The sequence below is a fragment of the Heliangelus exortis genome, chromosome 5 (assembly GCF_036169615.1).
Source record: "Heliangelus exortis chromosome 5, bHelExo1.hap1, whole genome shotgun sequence".
In the NCBI taxonomy this organism is placed as follows: domain Eukaryota; kingdom Metazoa; phylum Chordata; class Aves; order Apodiformes; family Trochilidae; genus Heliangelus; species Heliangelus exortis.
Genome location: NC_092426.1, coordinates 16,877,709 through 16,896,803, shown reverse-complemented (window position 1 = coordinate 16,896,803; position 19,095 = coordinate 16,877,709). Strand labels below are relative to the sequence as shown.

At 39.3% G+C, this 19,095-nt stretch overlaps 1 protein-coding gene across 1 annotated transcript in view; it reads left to right on the top strand.

Annotated features, from left to right (window-relative positions):
• Nucleotides 1-17,873, top strand: part of KCNK13 (potassium two pore domain channel subfamily K member 13) — a 51,595-nt gene extending 33,722 nt beyond the window's left edge. The window contains exon 2 of the mRNA XM_071745793.1: nt 16,131-17,873. Coding sequence (XP_071601894.1) covers nt 16,131-17,023 — 893 coding nt within the window. The 3' untranslated portion in view covers nt 17,024-17,873. The remainder of the gene's footprint in view (nt 1-16,130) is intronic.
• Nucleotides 17,874-19,095: the final 1,222 nt, after the last annotated feature.

The window sequence follows — 19,095 nt, the reverse complement described above, 5'->3', positions numbered from 1 at the left end:
TGGGGGAAATTTTAGACATATTCTATAAGTAACTCAGTCCTTAGGTCTGAAAAATAAAAGAATTGATGAAGAGCCCATGGTCTGAAAACCGAAGGACTGAAATTTACCTACAAATTTTCTACTAGCATGGAATGGGTCTCTGAAGACAATTTGCCTTGTCTGGAATCCATGTTGAAGTAAGATCATTTGAGGTTTCTTCCTATAATCAAAGGAGACTTTGCAAGGGTTGTGAACAGATGCTTACTGCTGAACTCTTCATCATGAATAATCTTAAGCAAGAGAGCGAGACCTGAATACAGGTGTAATGATTATAGAACTGTTCCTTTTTCTGACTGAGGAATTAGTTAGCCCTAAAAAAAGACAGGAATTAAACTGTTCCAGCTGAGCAGAAAAGGCCATTTAAAAGTTCTTTTTAATTAATTACATTTATGATCTAATAGATAGAATGGTTGTGAGGAACTACTACTTTAATTCTGCATTATTATATATACCAAGGAAAACCCAGAGGTCATGAGGTTAGACTTCAATCCTGTGATGGTTCTTATACAGTGGATTATTAGCTAATAGTTTATCTGTTGATTTTATTCATTGAGTTTATCCAGTGTCTTCAGTAATAATAAATACAGATTAATTCTGGTTTTTTCTGTACATAATCAAGTAACAACCACTTATAGAGGATTTGTCATATATAAATCCTACTGCATTCCTTCCCCATTTAAAGAATTGTTAATAAATACCTTAAGAGACTGCATGGTAAACTGCATTGCATCTGTAAATGGTCCTGACATGTTCATCCTTCTAAAAAACAGAACAGACACATCTCTATTTGCTTTAGCAATGTTGCTGCAGTGCGCTCCAAAGACTCCAGATCCTAAAAATGGAGGCCTGTTGTGAAGCAGAGGCTGCCCAGAACCTGGGTGTTTGGTGGGAATATTCAATGCCCCCTTTCACTGTTACAGCTCTTTTGAGAATGAGAACCATGAAAAAAGCTATCTTCAAAATAGTCAAGGATATAGTGTGTCACTTTGCCCAGTCTTTTTTGACCAACATTAGCTGGGCTGAGAGGATGCTGACACCCTGGGTTTTCTGAATTCTTTAAGCTAACATACTTGCCATTAAGGAAAGTCTTCAAAGATGCCTGGGCAAAAGAGGGAGCTTCCTGGTTAAAGGAAAGCCCTTTAACATCCCTGTGGTTTTGCTTGATAACTAAAAAGAGTGAGCCAGTTCCAAACTGGTTGTGTTCCAGTTTGTTGTCTGGCTGACCAGTATCAAGTGCAAGTACGTAATTTCTGTCCTAGCATCACAGAGGTTGATTAGGAATGTTGTCTGACATTTTTATTCCTGAGAATTGCATAAATTATATGGCTTAAAATGAAATATTGCCATTCCTTTTCTGATATTTTCTGTGGCCTCTAGTGTTCGTGCTAAGACCGATGCTTAATTCAGCGTCAGTGCTCCACAATTTTCTGTTGGTTTATTTTACAAATACATCTGGTGACATAAAATAGCAGGATTAAAGAAATAGGTAAAACTCATTGCTAGACTGAAAAAAACCAGTTTCTGAGTTACCTGAGGAACAATCAGGTCTTTTTCAAGACAAGCTTGCTAAATGACATGGAAGTAGGAATTAATATGACTTCCAGTAAGCTCATCTGCTCATTTAGAGATCTAAACAAACACAGGTAACTACAGCCTGCAGCCACAGCTGGATTTGAGCAGGAGGTGACAGTATTGCTAGGCCTTCCTCACTGATAAATACTGCAGGGATTGTAGGGTAGTTACATACAGGGGTACAAGCAGCTGGACTAGCTACTGGCAGTACAGTTCTAGAGGTAGTTCTATCAGGCTTTTAGAAACATATGTCTTGTGTAGAAAGTCTGCTAAAACATCTTCAGCTTTAAATGTTGTGCTGTCAGTTGTGAGGCTTGTAAATGGCTGTTGAAAAGATCTGTATATTCAAAACCACAATATGAGTTCAGAAGATACAATGAGGGGAAGATGAATCAGCCATTGCCAGTCAATGGTTATCTGAATGTATTCAGATCTTCTGTCTGATGATACCTTACCATAACTGTTACATAGGTGATTATCAGATCTTACACACAAAAGAAAAATGTCTTTGGAGTGAAAGGATGTCTTAATGTCCTTGAATTCACCTGTCAATGCACTTCCACGGGGATGGGTGGGGTTTAGTTTGTTGTTCACTCATGAAGGTGTCTTCATTCCTCTTTCCCTGAATCGTATATACTGTTACAGAATACTCATTAAATGTAAGCATGGATTTTATGTTGTGTTTTGTAGTGGATACTTAAAACACCTCCTACTCATCGGCAGTATTGGATGCTATTTTTCTGAGCTAAATCAGAAGGATTTATCATTTGAATATACTTAGAGCTTGTTATTCCAGTGCACCTGTTGAAGGGGACTTGTATTGGTACATTTTGTAAAAGATAAATCATAAATGCATAAACATGTCAAGATCAGCTGAAAACATGTTTTAGCAAGCCCAGACGTGCATCTGGTAAAGAACATCCTTGTCATATTTCTAAGTAAAACATCACTCTTGGGACTGACTGCCAGACAGCTGGTGACTGGTTTGGTTTTTTTGTTAATTTAGCTTTAACAGCTTCTAAGAAAACATTAATTCTAACATCTACCAGAATTTTATTGAAAAATAAAACTTTAAAATCATGTCTTTAAAATAGAAAATAAATTATATACTGAACAAAAAGTATTTTAGCCAATTTTCATTATTTAAGAGGCCGGAGAGGAAGGTACAATAGTGGGTTTTGGTCAAATCCAGTGTGTGTGATACAGATTTTCAGGTGTTCCTAGAGACCCCAACAGATCTCTGGAAACTTTTCATTGAAGTATCAACACCCCAGGAGTTCTAACAGTCATAGTGAAGCTGCATCCATTGGAATAATCACAAACCAATTTCTGGTCTACAGCGCCCTTTTGTTATTTCACAAAATATTTTTGTACTGGACCAGCCAACTTGGTCTTTAAGCATTTTATTGATAGTATGCATTCAGATCACATTATACTCCCAACAACAGCCTGGTTTTTCTTTTTTTTTTTTTTTTTTCCTTATTTTGAACTTGGGAGTTTGGCAGTTTTGGTCTCTCTGTTTTGTTGAAATGGGGTTAATTTTTCATTGACTAAATAATTCTGCATCGTGCATGCTGAGAATTTTTTAAACGCAACAACATAAAAGCTTAATATTTTTCCATTCATTTAAAACTATCATTTGGAGAATGTCACCTTTTACTGTATCTATTAAGAGAGTTTCTGTGACGTTGAAAATACTAATTTCTTCAGCTCCTGGCTGAGATAATTTTTTTTCCTATATAGTTCACAAGCCACCTTTCCAGCAGAAAATGAACCTTTAACGGAAGTCTGATAAATGCCCTCTCTTCACCTACTTCACTAAAAGGCTTTTTATTTTAAAAGAGATTCCTTTGTGACACAGGCTTTTTCACCTATTTTTCAGCATGTGCATAATATGCTGTATCAAAGCACTAGTTCCTTTTCATATATGGCAAACTGCTTTTGACATGGCTTCCAGAAAGCCACTATAGAGAGACAAAAGACTGCACAAAGTCATTTTAGTACAGAAAGGACTTGGTAAATGGCCTCAAAACTCAGATTTGTTTTCTCACAGTTAGCCATGGCACTGGTCACTGACAGTCCTGAGAAATCCTACCATTTAATTTAATGCTTCTTTTCCAAAGTAAAACATGCTGTTCAGATAGGGAATAAGCACTGTGAATGAGGAGGTTAGAAGCATTTATACTCATTACCAGTACAAATGGCATCTTCAAAAATTCTAGAAAGAGATATTATTTTTCTTTGTTTTCTTTTCTTTTTGGTTTTTAAAAATAACCAAGTATATTGTATGTTGTATCTGTAGTTGTTAGTGTGTTTATTCTTCTCAAATCAGAATACATTCTGAACTAAATAAGTGATACTTTAATTCCGGGGTAAACATGGGTATTAAAAGCTTTCACAGCTTCATCTTTTTCATGAAAAGAATGTGAAAAATAATTTTAATTAAACATAATTATTTAACTGATCAGCATTAGCAGTATCAACTAAACCATGACATGTCTGTGAATAAGGTATGTGCAAAGGAGGGTGTAGTACACAAGCTTCCCACAGCCAAACCTCCAAGCTTAAAGGTTTCTGAAAGCCTGAGAAAGGCTATCTTCCAGAATAATCTGAAATCTCTAGAATAGTTCTTGTGATAAATTTCTCTTTGTGCTTTAAAAAATGGCTTTCCTTCATTTAACCAATAGTTGAAATGCTGGGACTTGCTTAAGCAGCTGTTTCTAAGTGCAGAGCCCAGGACATTGCCCTGGGTTGGATCTTTCAGACTTCTAAAAAGTGAGTTCACGTGGTGCACTCTGAAGTCCCATAAAGTCACAGAATCTCTTAAAAGTTTAGACAGGCGTTCCCCTGCAGAACTTTTGCTCTTAGATTTTTCAGCCTTAGGATTTCAGCTTAGAGATTGTGCTCAGGTAATGGCTCAGAGAAGGGCTCATTTCTCCTGGAGGCTGACAGAGCTTGGGCTCTGGTAGCAACGTCCCTTGCTGGGCCAGGTGCTGCAGACACCTATGGGCAGAGGCAAGAAAGGCTTGGTGTTACCGGCAGCAGTGCAGTGCTTGCTCACATAGGAAAGCTGTTAACTCAGCAAACTTACAGAGGGAAACCTCATAAAGCAGAGAGGAAGCAAATAAAGAGTTTCTCTGTGTCACTGCTATTAGGTGTTTAAACTTCAATCAGAAACAGGTTCACAATTTTACTTCTGAAAGGGATCACTTCAGTTTTGCCTGTGCATAAATGAATATCTTTTTCCGGATACCATTGATGTATTTCTCAAATCTATTACTATCTGACTGGAAAGCCTGGCATCCCCGAGGTGAATTCCCATCCCACTGGAGAGCTGCTGTGTGTGGGAAGCCAGGCTCTGTGGGATTGGACTGGCCCATCTCCAGAGGTCCCTTCCAACCTCAACCATCCTTGGGTTTTGGGGTGTCCTTAGTACAGCACAGCACTTGTCCAGTTACATCAGAAAACATCCAGCTTTCCACCTTTTCACCACAATTTATCAGCTTGTTATTATCTCATTCAATTCTACCCTCTTCTACATGCTTGTCCTGTTCTTTTTTAATATTTGTATGGGTAAGGCAGGTAATGATGAGATTTTGAGCATTCCTGATGCACAAATAGCAGGATACATCATCATCCAGATAGGTAAGAAGTCTCAATCCTTGCAGTAAACATTTTGTTGTGTTTTTTTGGTCTTTTTTAATATTTTCAGTGGCATGTATTTTGATAGCAAGCCAAAGTTGCTATGGAGCATTTGGAAAAGTGCAGGCTGACATTCCTGTCCTGTTTTACATATAGATCCTTTTTTACATCTGTGTTTAGACCTGTAAAATCATGAGCAAGCTGAATCTAGGCTTGTCTTACAGACATACGCCACTACAGCTGGCACTAAAAAAGCATTTCTGTCTTCACATGAAGGGACACATGCATTACATTTAGTACATTCACAACATTTCAAAAACAAATCTATACATCTTGTGCAGATAAAACCCAGCACACTGTTTCAGCTATGACTTATTCTTTTCTCAAAGCCAGATTTCACTCTGCTCTCTGTTGTTGTCAGATTTCTTGAGGTGTTTTTTTGTAGTTGTTGTTTTTCTTTTCTATAGCGTTGAAGTTTGTCTGGACATTTTTGCAGCTGGTGGCATAATGCTTCTCTTTTAGCTGATGTATTCTTTGGAGTAGCCTGACATTATTCAGGCTGAGCAACCTCATCTATTGGAAGATTTCACTGCCTATGGATGTGGGATTGGACGAGATGATCATCAAAGGTCCCTTCACACCCAAACCTTACTGTGATTCTACAAACTCAAGTTTTATTCCCAAGTGTCCATCTATCAGCATATGGTTTTGCTTTCAAAATGACAAAAAGAATGAGAAATAGTCTTTAGTCCCCTCATAGCTCCTAGCTTTTGAGACACAGATTAATGGATAAGAAATTCAAAGTTGACAAAACAGGTGTTGAAATTCATCCTGTGCCTGTTGGAATCACTCACAGAATTGTCAGTTCTCTGTCATCAGTTCTCCAGTGATAAATAGTCACTGAAACATATGCCATCAGCAATATTTTTAACTTTAATTACCATATTAGTATCTGCTTCCTCTTTTACAAAGAATATTTCAAAAACCTCACTAGATACCACGCCAGCAGCCTTTTCTATAAGGTGTGAGCTCATGGTCTTTCCTTTGCATTTGTGGTTCATGCAACATCTACTTGGGAACTATGAATTTTTTGCCTTTATTCTTGACTTTTTGGGGCTGTCTGCCAGTCCCTGATGAACTAGAGCAATATTTTTGCTGCCTTTTATGCTATGCTTCTATTCCTCAGATTGATACATCCAAGCATCAGGCTAACCTAATTTTCTGGGTGAGGTTTTCTGTTCATTGGAGAAGGCAATGCTTAGGCCCTTGGCATGTGGTGGCAACAGCTCCCAACCTTCATCTCTGCCACCAAGATAAGGCTTGGAACTGGTTAGGAAAATGTAGTCACACACAAACACACATGCATATACAGTTTTTCTTCATTTTGCCAAAAATTAGGTGTCCTTACTTGTGTCCAGCTTCCTTACAGCTGGGGAATTTTTTTTTTTCCAGTGCTGGGGATTTTTTTTGCTTTGCTTTTTTAAAAAGTCTATACTCACAGCTGAGGTCTTTCTGCTTTAGTTGCCCCACAAATGGCACTTGAAAAAATTGCTCTGATTGTGTTGGTATTTATATAATCCAAGGTTCGTATATATAATCCAAGGAAGGTCTTTACTTTAACATGATCCCCTTCACTAAAGTGACATCAACAGCATTTCCCCAGGCTTGTGTTAGCAGGAGGATAAACAAACCACATTTTCTCACCTGGCTTTTTTCCACTGGGGAGAAACCAAAAATCCTGACTTACTTCCCATAATTTTACCCTAAATGAGAAGAAACAGTACAGCATTACTCCAGAGGAAATATGTTCTAATATGTCTTGGGCTGAAAAAACAGATCACAGAAGCTCCAGACAGACCTTTCCTACAGCATTACATGATAAGTGTCCTCCAGGAAACACAAAAACACTTTTTTCCTCCAAGACAAATAAGATGTCTTACCCTTCCATTCCAAGAATAAAAGTCACAATAAGCAAATTAAACTATCCTTTGAAAACTCATGATCTTAGAGGTATTTTCCAACCATTACAATTTTGTTCAAATCCATGAAGATTTTGTATTTGAAAGGAAAATGTTAGTGTAGATGAACCTATGGCTTAATTAGAACACATTCTGTTCTTATTTTTCAAGAGCTGAGGTTACTATGCTTACTCAGACTCACTGACTGAAAACAAACCCTTGTAACAGTGTTAATTACATTCACAATTCAGATAAAGTATTATCCTGCCAAGCTGAATTACGGCTTGAAGCTACTGCTTATTGCTAGTAAGGTAGACTATTCAATAGGAAAAAAAAAGTTTATATATGTAACCATGTATTCATCATGTTTATACATGCTTATCTGACACTTTTTTTTTTTTTCAGTTTTGCATATATATGAATACATTCATATTCACTTAAGTTCCTTCTGCTGTAAGGAACTGAGACAAAGAAGTATTTTTGAATACCTGTTAGAGTCACACTTCAAGATCTTTTGGTCTGGTTTTGATTCTTCAGCACATCACAGAGACTTCATTTATACAGGGTATACAGTATATGCCCATCTTCTTGGCATACTCTTCTGGCATCAGTAGGAGAAGGCCAATGTTTTGAAGCATATTTTCCTGTAAGTATGTCTTTACAGGAACTTCTTTTGGTGCTAAATGTTAACCAAGTATAAATTACAGATTAGACTGTTACTGCATTTCTTGATGACCTTAAATCCAAAAGCATATGCCTTTGGCTTTCAAATGAAAAATATTTCTGTTGTGATTAAAATTTGGATTTATTTTTTATTTCATGCTGTATTTTAGCAGGAATGGAACTGACAATATATTTTTTTTACTGTATTATATAAGCTGCCTCCTCAGCCGTGGCATTTTTTAACTGTGCTACTTAGCCACAGAACTAACACTTGTCATTGTTACAGAACCCATGCCAAGGTATCAGCTGCTAAGCAATTTTTGGCACAGGGTTTTAGGTTGTCCTGGGGCTGCAGCCGTGCAGGTTTGGTCTCTGAGCCCTGCTGAAGCTCAGTTTGGTGGCACCATTGGGGCTAGTGGACATTTTTATGGAGGAGAGAGGCTGGGAAGTGTTTGTATAGATGTAACTGAGCACTTGGACACTCCTGCAGCCCCAGTAGAGTTACCAGGGTTATCCTGCCTTTTACAGCCTGCCAAACTATTGATGGCTTCACTGGGTGTTCAGGCTGGACCAGATGTGGTGTTGCATCCACATATAGAGCTGAAGTACCTTGTCGTTTGATATATTGTTGAAAGTTGAAATTAAATATTAAATACAAATGTGTTAATAAAATTTCAATTATTTAAGATTTTTTTATGGTTTAAGACTAAATAGAACCTACACAAACCTCTAAATGACTGTTCAGTAAGTCACAAAAAAGTTTGAAAATAACAATAAGGTAATTTCAAAACTGAGGCCTGTTCTATCCCTATAGTAACACAAATGGTGGAGAGTCTTACAAATCTATCTAGGGATGATGGAAAGGCCCTGGGCATAGCACCTGAGGCTTCATAAACTACATAAAATTATGAAGACAAAACAGAAGGTAGGCATGAAATATTTATACATGGAATTTATGATAGCATAGGAGCTGTAACAAAGTTGTATAAGACCTGGAATGAACCTTAAATAAAATATAACCTTAGTTATATAAAGCAGAATGGCAAGGTTTCCATGAATTATCTTATATGACAAATTTACAGTAATGAAAGTTACAGAGGCTCTTTTTCCCAGTCATATATTACTTAAGGGCTACATAGGCATTTTAGCAGAGGTATCAACAGACCCATAAAGATGTTGTCTATTAAAATAATTTTTTATTATATTTTTCATTCAGTGCTGTCCCCTTAGCATTTCTTTACTTGTGGCTTTTAGATTTATTAACACTGGAAGCTTTTCTTAAGCTAGGTTTCTGTTCAAGGCAGAGCATGTGGTTTATGCATGTGAAAAGAGAGAAGGGCAGTAACAGGTATCTAGTGCTTCCAGGCTGATTTTAGGTGAGGTTCAGACATTGCTCACAGATGCTAACACAAAACCAGCTTTTCTTTCCAAACCCAAACCTGTGAAAGCCCAAAGATTTTGCTCTTTCTACCCTCTAAGTCCCACTCACAGTCAGAGGGTGACACTGACCTACACATGGGCTACAGGGTGGAGTTCTCAGGGGGCTTTTCTCAGAGGCAAAGAAATGTTACACACAATCTTTCAGGCAAGTCTTTTATATCCCCACAATGGCCCAGACTGAGCATGGGACATGTGCAGCCCTCAAAGCAGAATCTCCTGTCCTCCATCTTCAGTGAAACAGTGCCAAGAGTGCTGTCTGAAGGGCTTGAGAACTCTCCAGACAAGTTAGAGAGGGAAACAGAAGTAATCTCAATTTATATGAGCAGGTCTAGATTGCACTTGGGTAACTATATTTACTGTTTCATCAAAACATCTTGTATCATTAGTTTCAACATCAATATTGCCCTTTAGGAATGGACTTCACCCTACTGATAGCTCTGCAGAAGGTTACATCTCTTTCAGCCTGCCTGGGTGTGACATGGCAGGTGCATTGGGAGCAGAGCAGCAGTGGCACCCAGGGCAGGGCCCGAGGTCACCCAGCAGCAGGTGACAGCCTGGCCCTGCATCTGGGGATGTGACTCAGCTCTAATGCCCCCAAAGGCATCTCCAGCTTTTGCAACTCCACAGAGTGCCTGAGATGCCCAGGCAGGAGGCACAGAGTGGGTCAGGCTCTGCTCCATCAGTCAGACAAGAGGCCATGGGCTTCAGCTCTGCCAGGGGAGGGTTAGGTTGGATATTAGGAAAAAATTCTTTCCAGAAAGGGTGATCAGGCATTGGAATGTGCTGCCCAGGGAAGTAGTGGATTCTCCATCCCTGGAGATATTTAAAAAGAGACTGGATGTGGCACTCAGTGCCATGGTCTAGTAACTGTAGTGGTAGTGGATCAAGGGTTGGACTTGATCTCTGAGGTCCCTTCCAACCCAGCCAATTCTATGGTTCTAGGATTCTATGACAGCACCGTCCTTGCTTCCATGGACATCTCTTCTCACACAGTGGAAGTCTTCACAGAAATGTATCTTTTTCTTCTCTTCTGGGAAGAACTTACTGTCATTGTTCTTTTCCAGAAAAGGACTGTTTCAAGCTTGCTGATGTAGCACTCTCAGAACGGGGTAGTATGCTATGTTTTCCTGCAAGGGTGGGTGACAATTATTTCAGCATAACTACAGCTTTTCTAGGACTACTTATTCTGCTACAACAGCACCAGAATAGGCCATCAGGGCAGATGTTTGGTCAGTGTTCAGTCAACAGTTGGGACTTGATGATCTTGAAGGTCTTTTCCAATCAAGGCAGCTCTGCGTAACTCTGAGTAAAGTGAATTTTCCCATATTATTAGTGTCTGCACACTGTAGGAATAGTGCACAGTACAGGACATTTTTCTCAAGATATTCTTTGAAGTACAACTTCTCCTAGAGGTCTCTATTCTGCCTCTCTTTTAGAAGCAAAATGTTATTATGTAGATAGTTCTGTGCAGAGTGTGTCTGCAGGAAGGAGGGTCAGCATCTTAGCAGGTATCAGAGACTTTCTGTATTTCTTTTTCCTAATTATTATTTTCTTGATCTTTTCACTGCAGCAGAACATCTTGGTCCTACCTAGCTTGATTCACACCTGTTAAAACCACAGTTATTTTTCAGTGACTGTTCCCCTGGTGAAATTCATCATTGCCCCAGTGAATCATGGCCAAAGTAGAACTGATAGAGAAAAACATGGCAGAGAGTTAATCAAATAAGCAGAAAATGCACTAGGAATATAGCCTCAACATCACAGACAAAGGGTTTTGATCACAGACTAAATTGGAAAGCTGTTTCATGATGATATTTATATTTCTAGCATCACAATGACTCATTATAGTTGCTATAGTGTTATTCCCTCTTTCTGCCCACTTCCTCTTTGTGGGAAAGGCAGAAGCAGCAGGCTGAACACGTTTAAAAAGGAAATAAAACCCCTCAGAAAAGAGACATATTTTGCAGAACAATAGAAAGACCCAATCTCATGATTCAAAATTGACTGGTCCTACTCTTCCTCCACACAATTTGTGTCCAGGGCTTATTCATGAGGGATTAGGATCAATCACCTGTTTCTCACACTCTTTTTCAGCATCAAGCCTTCCAGGAAATGAAAGCTGGAGGTTTAACAAATGTAACCTGTGAATGTCAGGACATCCAGAATTAAAACATGTGATGAACCACAGAATCATAGAATGGCTTGGGTTGGAAGGGACCTTAAAGAGCACCTAGTTCCAACCTCCCTGCCATGGGCAGGGACACCAGCCTGGCCTTGAACACTTCCAGGGAGGGAGCAGGCACAACTTCCTTGGGCAACCAGTTGCAGGGGCTCACCACCCTCACAGGAAAGAATTTCTTCCTAATGGATACCACCAGGCAGAGGGAGATGAGTGTGGGTGATGAGCGAGGGGAAACGCCCACAGCGTTTGGTAGCACTGGAGTAGTTTGCAAGAGACAAGATGAAATGACCTAATTCTGGCCTCGTAGTAGGCAGCTGGGTAACCTGAGACTGCCTGTTCTGCCCTTTTGGCCTCCTAAGGACATCCCAGGACTTAGGTGGCACAAGTCCCCTGGGCTGTGCTGCCCTGGCTGTGTCTGGGGAAGGGGATGTGGAGGGGGAACATCCTGGTATAGGGAGCACGGTTGGGTGGGACAGGGGCACAGCCTCACCTTGGGTGTCTGGCATTTGCAGGCTGCTGCTTATTTTAATTCAGCTTTTTTAGATTTTCCAAGATTGATGAATCAGAGTTTTGAGGAAAGAAAATAGAGAAACTAGATTTTTGTGTGTGAGTTGATTAATTGTAGAAAAGTGTAAAGCTGATTAATTATAGGAAGTTGATTCCTGTTTCCTTGCTCAGTTTCAATATAAACATGTTACTGTTAGATTGAGATTAATATTTGCTTAATGCTAGACAAGATACACCTTCGGTGGGAGAATTCTGTTCTAGGAGAACTTCCTATTGGACCTGAGTCTTTCTCAGCAAACTGACTATTGATAAGAATTACAACTGCTCTGCCTTTTTTTTGGTTATACTCAGTTCTTCCTTCAGGAATTCATGAAGCTTGATTGTTTTATACTGACTATGTGTTTATGCTTTTTAATTGTTCTTTTGTATAAGTAAACCTATATCCTTATGGAACATACTTACAATATAAGCTGAACACACAGGTGGACTTTTGAGCACTTTTCAATAGCAATCTGCAAGGTAGAACTTTTGCTGCCAAGACAGAATTGTTTTGTAAAGGAGGTGTGCAGTGCTTTAGAAAACTTCTGCTGACTCTGCTTGGAATTTAAACTCCTTCCAACATTTGAAAATATAGCTCTGCCCCAGAGAAATTAAGAATGAATATGAATATTCAGCCAACAAGTCTGAATCCTATTTTAAGCAGCATATAGAAAAAAATCCACAATACTTGAAGTAAAATTGAAACTATGGGGGTTTTAGTTGATCAGTTTAGCTGACTATTAGTAAAGCTAATACCAGATTCTAATAGTCAATAGATGGTGGGACACAGGTAAATCAGTGCGTACTGATTTCATAATAGAAATCTGAATTTTTACTAAGTGGATCCATTGCATTACTGGGCTGGTCAAGTTAGGGTTTGGCACGTGTACTATCAACAGTGGGGACATAATGCCATATCCAGAGACATACTGAATAAATCAAATGAAACATTTTTCAGTACCTTAAAAACATACAAATTTTCTAACTTAAAATTATCAGATTCCTACTTGATTAACTATAATCTTGATTTATACTTGAAATAACTCTTTTTCAAGAAATGTCACCCAACTTGCAAAATAAAGTTCACTAATTTCATCTGCATTCTCTCATACCATAAAAAACTATCATTAACAATTTTTTTCTGGTTTTATTTCTTCTTCTTCAGTTGAACTTCTTGCTCTCTCACTGGTGAACCGTGTGGATCAGACAGCTGTTCTAATTGCTCACTAAATCATTTCCCTTCTATATATTTGGCTGCTGGTTTCTCCTCTTCTTCTATTTGAGTAATCTCCTTCAAACTGCTCAGACTGATGGTTTTTTAATGCAGGACTTGTAGAAGAACTCAAACACAAAACTTAACTTGCTTAACTAAGTGTGGTTTATAGCTGAAAATCAGTTTAAGTGCATGAAGAGAAATAACAGCAAATGTAACAACAATGTTTAGAAAAGATGGTAAAAATGTTCCTGAAAACTGTAGGCCATTAAGTCTGTCTTCCATAGAGAAACATTAGAAATGTGTAAACAAGAGTATCATTACTTTAATTTCAGCTGTTTCAGCCTTTTAAAGTTTTGCTCTCCTGCATTTCTTGGCTGAAACAATTAACCAAATTTACTTGCATTCATGAATATTTCAAACACTCCAAGAGTTCATTTGGAGAAAAATATACTTACTGTCAAACAAGTCCTACTCTGTAGTACTTAATTCCAACTTAATCCTGAGTGTAATACTTTCCTGAGTGTAAACCAGGTATAGTGTGGCTCAATACATCAAAATCCTAGGCATTTCAAAAACTGAAATTATTTCTGCAACTAAAAGGTTATATCTCATTTTTGACAAATGGTCTTTGAACAAAAATACTTGTTCAATTAATATCCTTATACTGCTTTTAAGTTTTCCATTTTACTGCTTCTTTGGAAATGTTAGTGTTGATTGCTATAAATTGAGATTTGTAAAAAGAAAAATGAACATAAAAAATTACATTTACTCCAGGAGGTCAAAAAAGTGCCCCTGCTGAAGAGGCGGAGCTGAGAAGGGGCAGTCACAGCCTGAGCCTCCCTGCCTCTCTGGATCAGTGTTCTGCATCTTTTGGTATTTATAATTTACTGTGTATTTCCCTCGTGTCTGTTTGGGTGCTTTGTGAAGCCTGTGATGGTGGGATTTAACCCATGGAGAACTGAGTTCTGTGATAAAATCCAAGCAACTAAACAAACAAAGCTGAGGAGCTGAGGCTCTGGCCATGATGCCAGTGGCAGGATCCCTAGAGGAGCCTGTGTTATCCAGTCCCTTCTCTTCCTCAAAGAGCAGGGTGGGCTACAGACCTGTGCCCCCAACTCCCTCCCAGTGGCTGCTTTGGACAGGAGAGGTTCACCAGCTGCTGAGTTCCCCCTTGTCTGTCAGTCTTTACGTGTCTGTCCACAGGGTGGAGGTCATGACTTGCATATAAACCAGACGGCACAGAAAATAAGCATCAAAACTGGGATTATAGGGGGATCAGGTCATGGAGCAGAAGGAAAAGGTAGAAAGTGAGAGGAAATTCTTGTGTGCCAAGGTAAACAACAGCAAAAATTTCTTGTCATGAAGAACATTTTGTCTATGTGCTTTGCCACATGGTGCTGTTCCCCACAGCACAGAGCTGCAGCCCATCTCTAGCAAAGAAGTGTCATGAGGAGGCTTGTGCCTCCTGGAGCTCCTCTGGATGCTGTGGTTTGGCTGTGGATGCTGGGAAAGATGCAGCCACCCTCGGGAGCCCACACTCGGGGCTGTGATTCAGAGGGGATTGTGCTGGAGAGGTGAAGGTGAGGGCTGTTGCTAAACTGCATGAGGCAGAAACAGTGTTAGAGAGTGTGTTCTGCTGGTCACAGATTTCCAATGAAGGGAAGATGAGTGCAGTTCAGAACTGTTGGAAATGTGGTCTCTTCGTGTTGCAGTTGTTTGTCTTCAAACAAGCACATGTGTATCACAGTGAATATGATTGCCTTTATTTCCTAGAGCCTAATGTCTTTATTTCATAATTAGCATCTCACAGTTACAGAGAGAGGGAAACAAATAAACCAATATGATTTATCTTGTCCAGCATGATTTATCTTGTCCAGCATGATTTATCTGTCTGCTCAGCTAGTGTGTTTGTTTGGGCTTAATTGATCAGTTATGCAATCCCTTATTAATCCTAATAGAACAGCAGCGCAGTTAGTAATTATTATTATTCAAATTTGCTCCGTGATGTTTTGGACATGTTTTAAGTAATACCTTATTAAAGCAAGATGGTCTTACTGATAGTTTTAATCAAAGCAAAATTAATATTTTCAGGCTTTAATAAGGAAGAGATTTGAGAGAAGACTGAAGCACAACAGGGATTGAGAGCAGAAGAGACTTTCATTAAGACTGACACACACATTTGAGCTGTGGTGTGGGACACAGAGAGAAAGAAAAACTTCATCGATGCTGATTTATAGAGGGCTCATGCCATGGTGAGATGCAGGGCAGCTCTAATGCCTGCTCAGGTTCCCTATAAGGGGCTGCTGCCCTTGTCAGGGGCTGCCTCCTTTAGGGTGTGCTCCCAGCCTGGGTCTCCTGACTGCCATGACTGCTGTGCCACCCACACTTACAGAAGGAGCTAAGAGAGGCTCAGAAAGATTTCACCTTGTGTTACAAAGATTTAATGAAAAATAATCCCTAAAAGGTAAGAGCCACCCCTGGATCAGACCCATGGTGCAGAGTAATGTAAGGGAGAAGGCAGGGGTGTGATGACCCCAAAGCCTGGAAGTGATCCAAGGCAAAAAGGGGGATGCAAAGAAGCTAGCAACCAGACCAAAATGCAGGCCTCAGACTAAATTCTGTTTTGTTTGTTTCCAGTGTGTTTTCTTCTACTTTTAATTCCATTCCAATTCTGGAGAAAATTCTGGCATGAGTTTCCTTGCCCATACAGCTGGGGCAAGGTCAAGCACAAGTAGGTAACAGCTTGGGAGAACTCATTTTTGCAGAGCTGATGTGTGCCACAAGGGTTTGCCACCAGTTCTTTCTGTGACAAAACCCCTGACACAGTAACTACAGGTTTACTTTTTTTCAACTGCTCTGTTTTGTCTTCCAGGGTTTGGCATGACCACCCCAGCCACTGTCGGAGGCAAAATCTTTCTAATATTTTATGGCCTTATAGGATGTGCGGGCACCATTTTGTTCTTCAACCTCTTCCTGGAGCGCCTGATCACTGTCATAGCCTACATCATGAAATCCTGCCATGAAAGACAGCTGAGAAGGAAAGGGGTCCTCCCTCATAGCAGCCGGCGGGGCTCTGGGGGCTCTGAGGTGGACAGCCTGGCAGGCTGGAAGCCCTCCGTGTACTACGTCATGCTGATTTTATGTGTAGCATCCCTTATAATTTCCTGCTGTGCCTCTGCCATGTACACACCGATCGAAGGGTGGAGTTACTTTGACTCACTTTACTTCTGCTTTGTGGCCTTTAGCACCATTGGTTTTGGTGATCTGGTGAGTAGCCAGAACACCAAGTATGAGAGCCAAGGCCTTTACCGCTTTGGCAATTTTGTGTTCATACTCATGGGGGTGTGCTGCATCTATTCCTTATTTAACGTGATCTCTATTGTCATCAAACAATCCATAAACTGGATATTAAAAAAGCTGGACTGCAGGTGCTGTCACAGATGCCAAAGAAAATTATTTCGTTCACGGAGGAACGTGGTAATGCCGGGAAATGTGCGGAGCCGGAGAAACATCTCCATCGAGACAGATGGTGTCAACGAGAGCGACACAGACGGACGCCGGCTCTCAGGGGAGATGATCTCCATGAAAGACTTCCTGGCCTCCAATAAAGTCTCGCTGGCCATCATGCAGAAACAGCTGTCGGAAACTGCTAATGGCTATCCAAGGCAAATGAGCTCTAATTCGAAGCAGAATGGATTCTCTGGTGGGGTTGGAGCCCTGGCAATTATGAATAACAGACTGGCAGAGACAAGTGTGGATAGGTAAAATAGCAACAGTAATAACAGTAAGAGAGGGTGAAACATTTCAACCAGTACACAAACAATGTGAATCGAGTGGCAGGAGCTAGAGAGGGAGTGTTGCCAGAGGGTGGGGTGGATGTGAACAACATACCTCCTGTTAGCAGACCTCTGACATTCTGCTGGGGCTGTCGCTCGGTGTCTTTGCTCTTTGAATTTCATCAGTCACAGCCTTCCTTCTTCCCCTTCCTTATGTTCCTTGAACAGGTCACTGCAGGATAAATTTAATTCAGATCAATCTTCCATGTCCTGTTCTCCTTCACTTACGTGAAACACAGATTTCAGGATTAGAAATCCATGGAATGGGAAGAAATGAAGTGCATCTACTGAACACATTCAAAATTCAAAGATTGTTCTGAGCTTTCTGTCTTTTGTCATACCTTGTTTGAGACCAAAAGAGGAGTCAGCCTTTATCTGTGATATTGCAGATCTATTTTAATGGAATAAAGAGCCCAAACTATTTTCTTTTATATATCTCTTCTTAAAATGTACTCCTATTGTGAAACAACTAGGCTTGAAAAGCCAGCTCCTGCTGCCATTAGTATTTGTATAAATCTGGAGTAATTGTATGAAAGTTGGTAGTACTACTCTGGAGTTATTGTGATGTGAATGAGAAGATAATTTTGCCTTTAAAATTTAATTTAATCTTCTCTCATAAAGTATACTGTCAGAAGTGATAGAAGGAAAAAATTATAGCACTTTTCCTCTTTCCATTTGCAAAGCACATGATTTTTTTTCTAGGCTACTTTTTCTTCTAGAATGGAATCACTGTGGCTTTCTGTTTCTAAAATATCATATTAAATTGAAAACTGCCATGATGATGAGTTGTATGATTTATTCCACGATAACAATCAGAGATTTTCCCAAATTTCTATTATATTATGCTCAGCCGTGACTGATGATGCAATTGAGCATCAACATTCTGTAGCGCAAATAGTAACTGAGTTTACACAGGCTTTAGTATGCAATTCAATTGCCATGCCAGCATTCCGTGTATTATTATAGGTGACTGTGATCACAAAAACACTTTGGCAGCATCCTTTTTACCTTTCATGTAATTCTGTCATTCTTAACCTGTTTTTGTGGCTTTTGGTGATGATAATGACAGGGTCTTGATTAGAGAAATAGAAAATATTTAACTTCTCATTTTTCTCAATGAAATGCTCGGAGTGTTCATTATGACTAGAAAGAAGATTTCAATAAGAAGAAGAAGAATAGAGAAGAATAATAACACTGAGAAGAATATGAAAACAGGAAACAAGGTGATCTTTAATGAGAGTGAAATGCTTTGCATTAGAGAACTGGAGAAATAAGAGATTAAATTAACGTGAAGTCTAGAAGAATACTGGGCTGAATTCCCAATTCTCCCTTAACAGTACAATACATTGTAGCTAAAAAAATCAAAAGATATGGAAGTGTAAATAAGCAGGATTGGTCACAAAGGCCCTGGTCCAGTTTTCCCTGAAGAAAATAGTACATGTATCAGGATTAAGTTTTCTCACAGCTACAAAACCTTGCATAGTACCATAATATTAGAGAATTTAAAACACTAGTATGCATTTCTTAATTTCTGTCATTTGGGATACTGTAGATAGTACCTTGAGTTTAATTTGTACTAGGAGTTAATATCATATGCTTTATCTTCATTCTGACAAAAATTTCTATTATGTAGGTTCCTAATATCTTAGGATAACATTTGATTACTCCTTTTAAGCAATATTTGAATTTGGAAACAAAAGCGTACCTCTTGGAATTCCTTAATATAATAAAGTAAAACTAGATATTAGATTAAATACTTTTACTTAACTAACAAAGAGTATTGCAAGCTCTTTTTGACATATTACAGCTAAAATGCTATGATTAAAAGTCAAATCCTGCTGCCCTTAGTAACAAGGAGAGCTTCAGGCCGAAGCCATTACTCCAAAGTCTGATATCAGCTCTGCTGTACAGAAGTGGAATATCCCTAATAATATCCCTACATATTTGCATCCATGTAAAATCCAAGTCAGCTCCCAAACCCTAATTTTGGTGAGAAAAGCA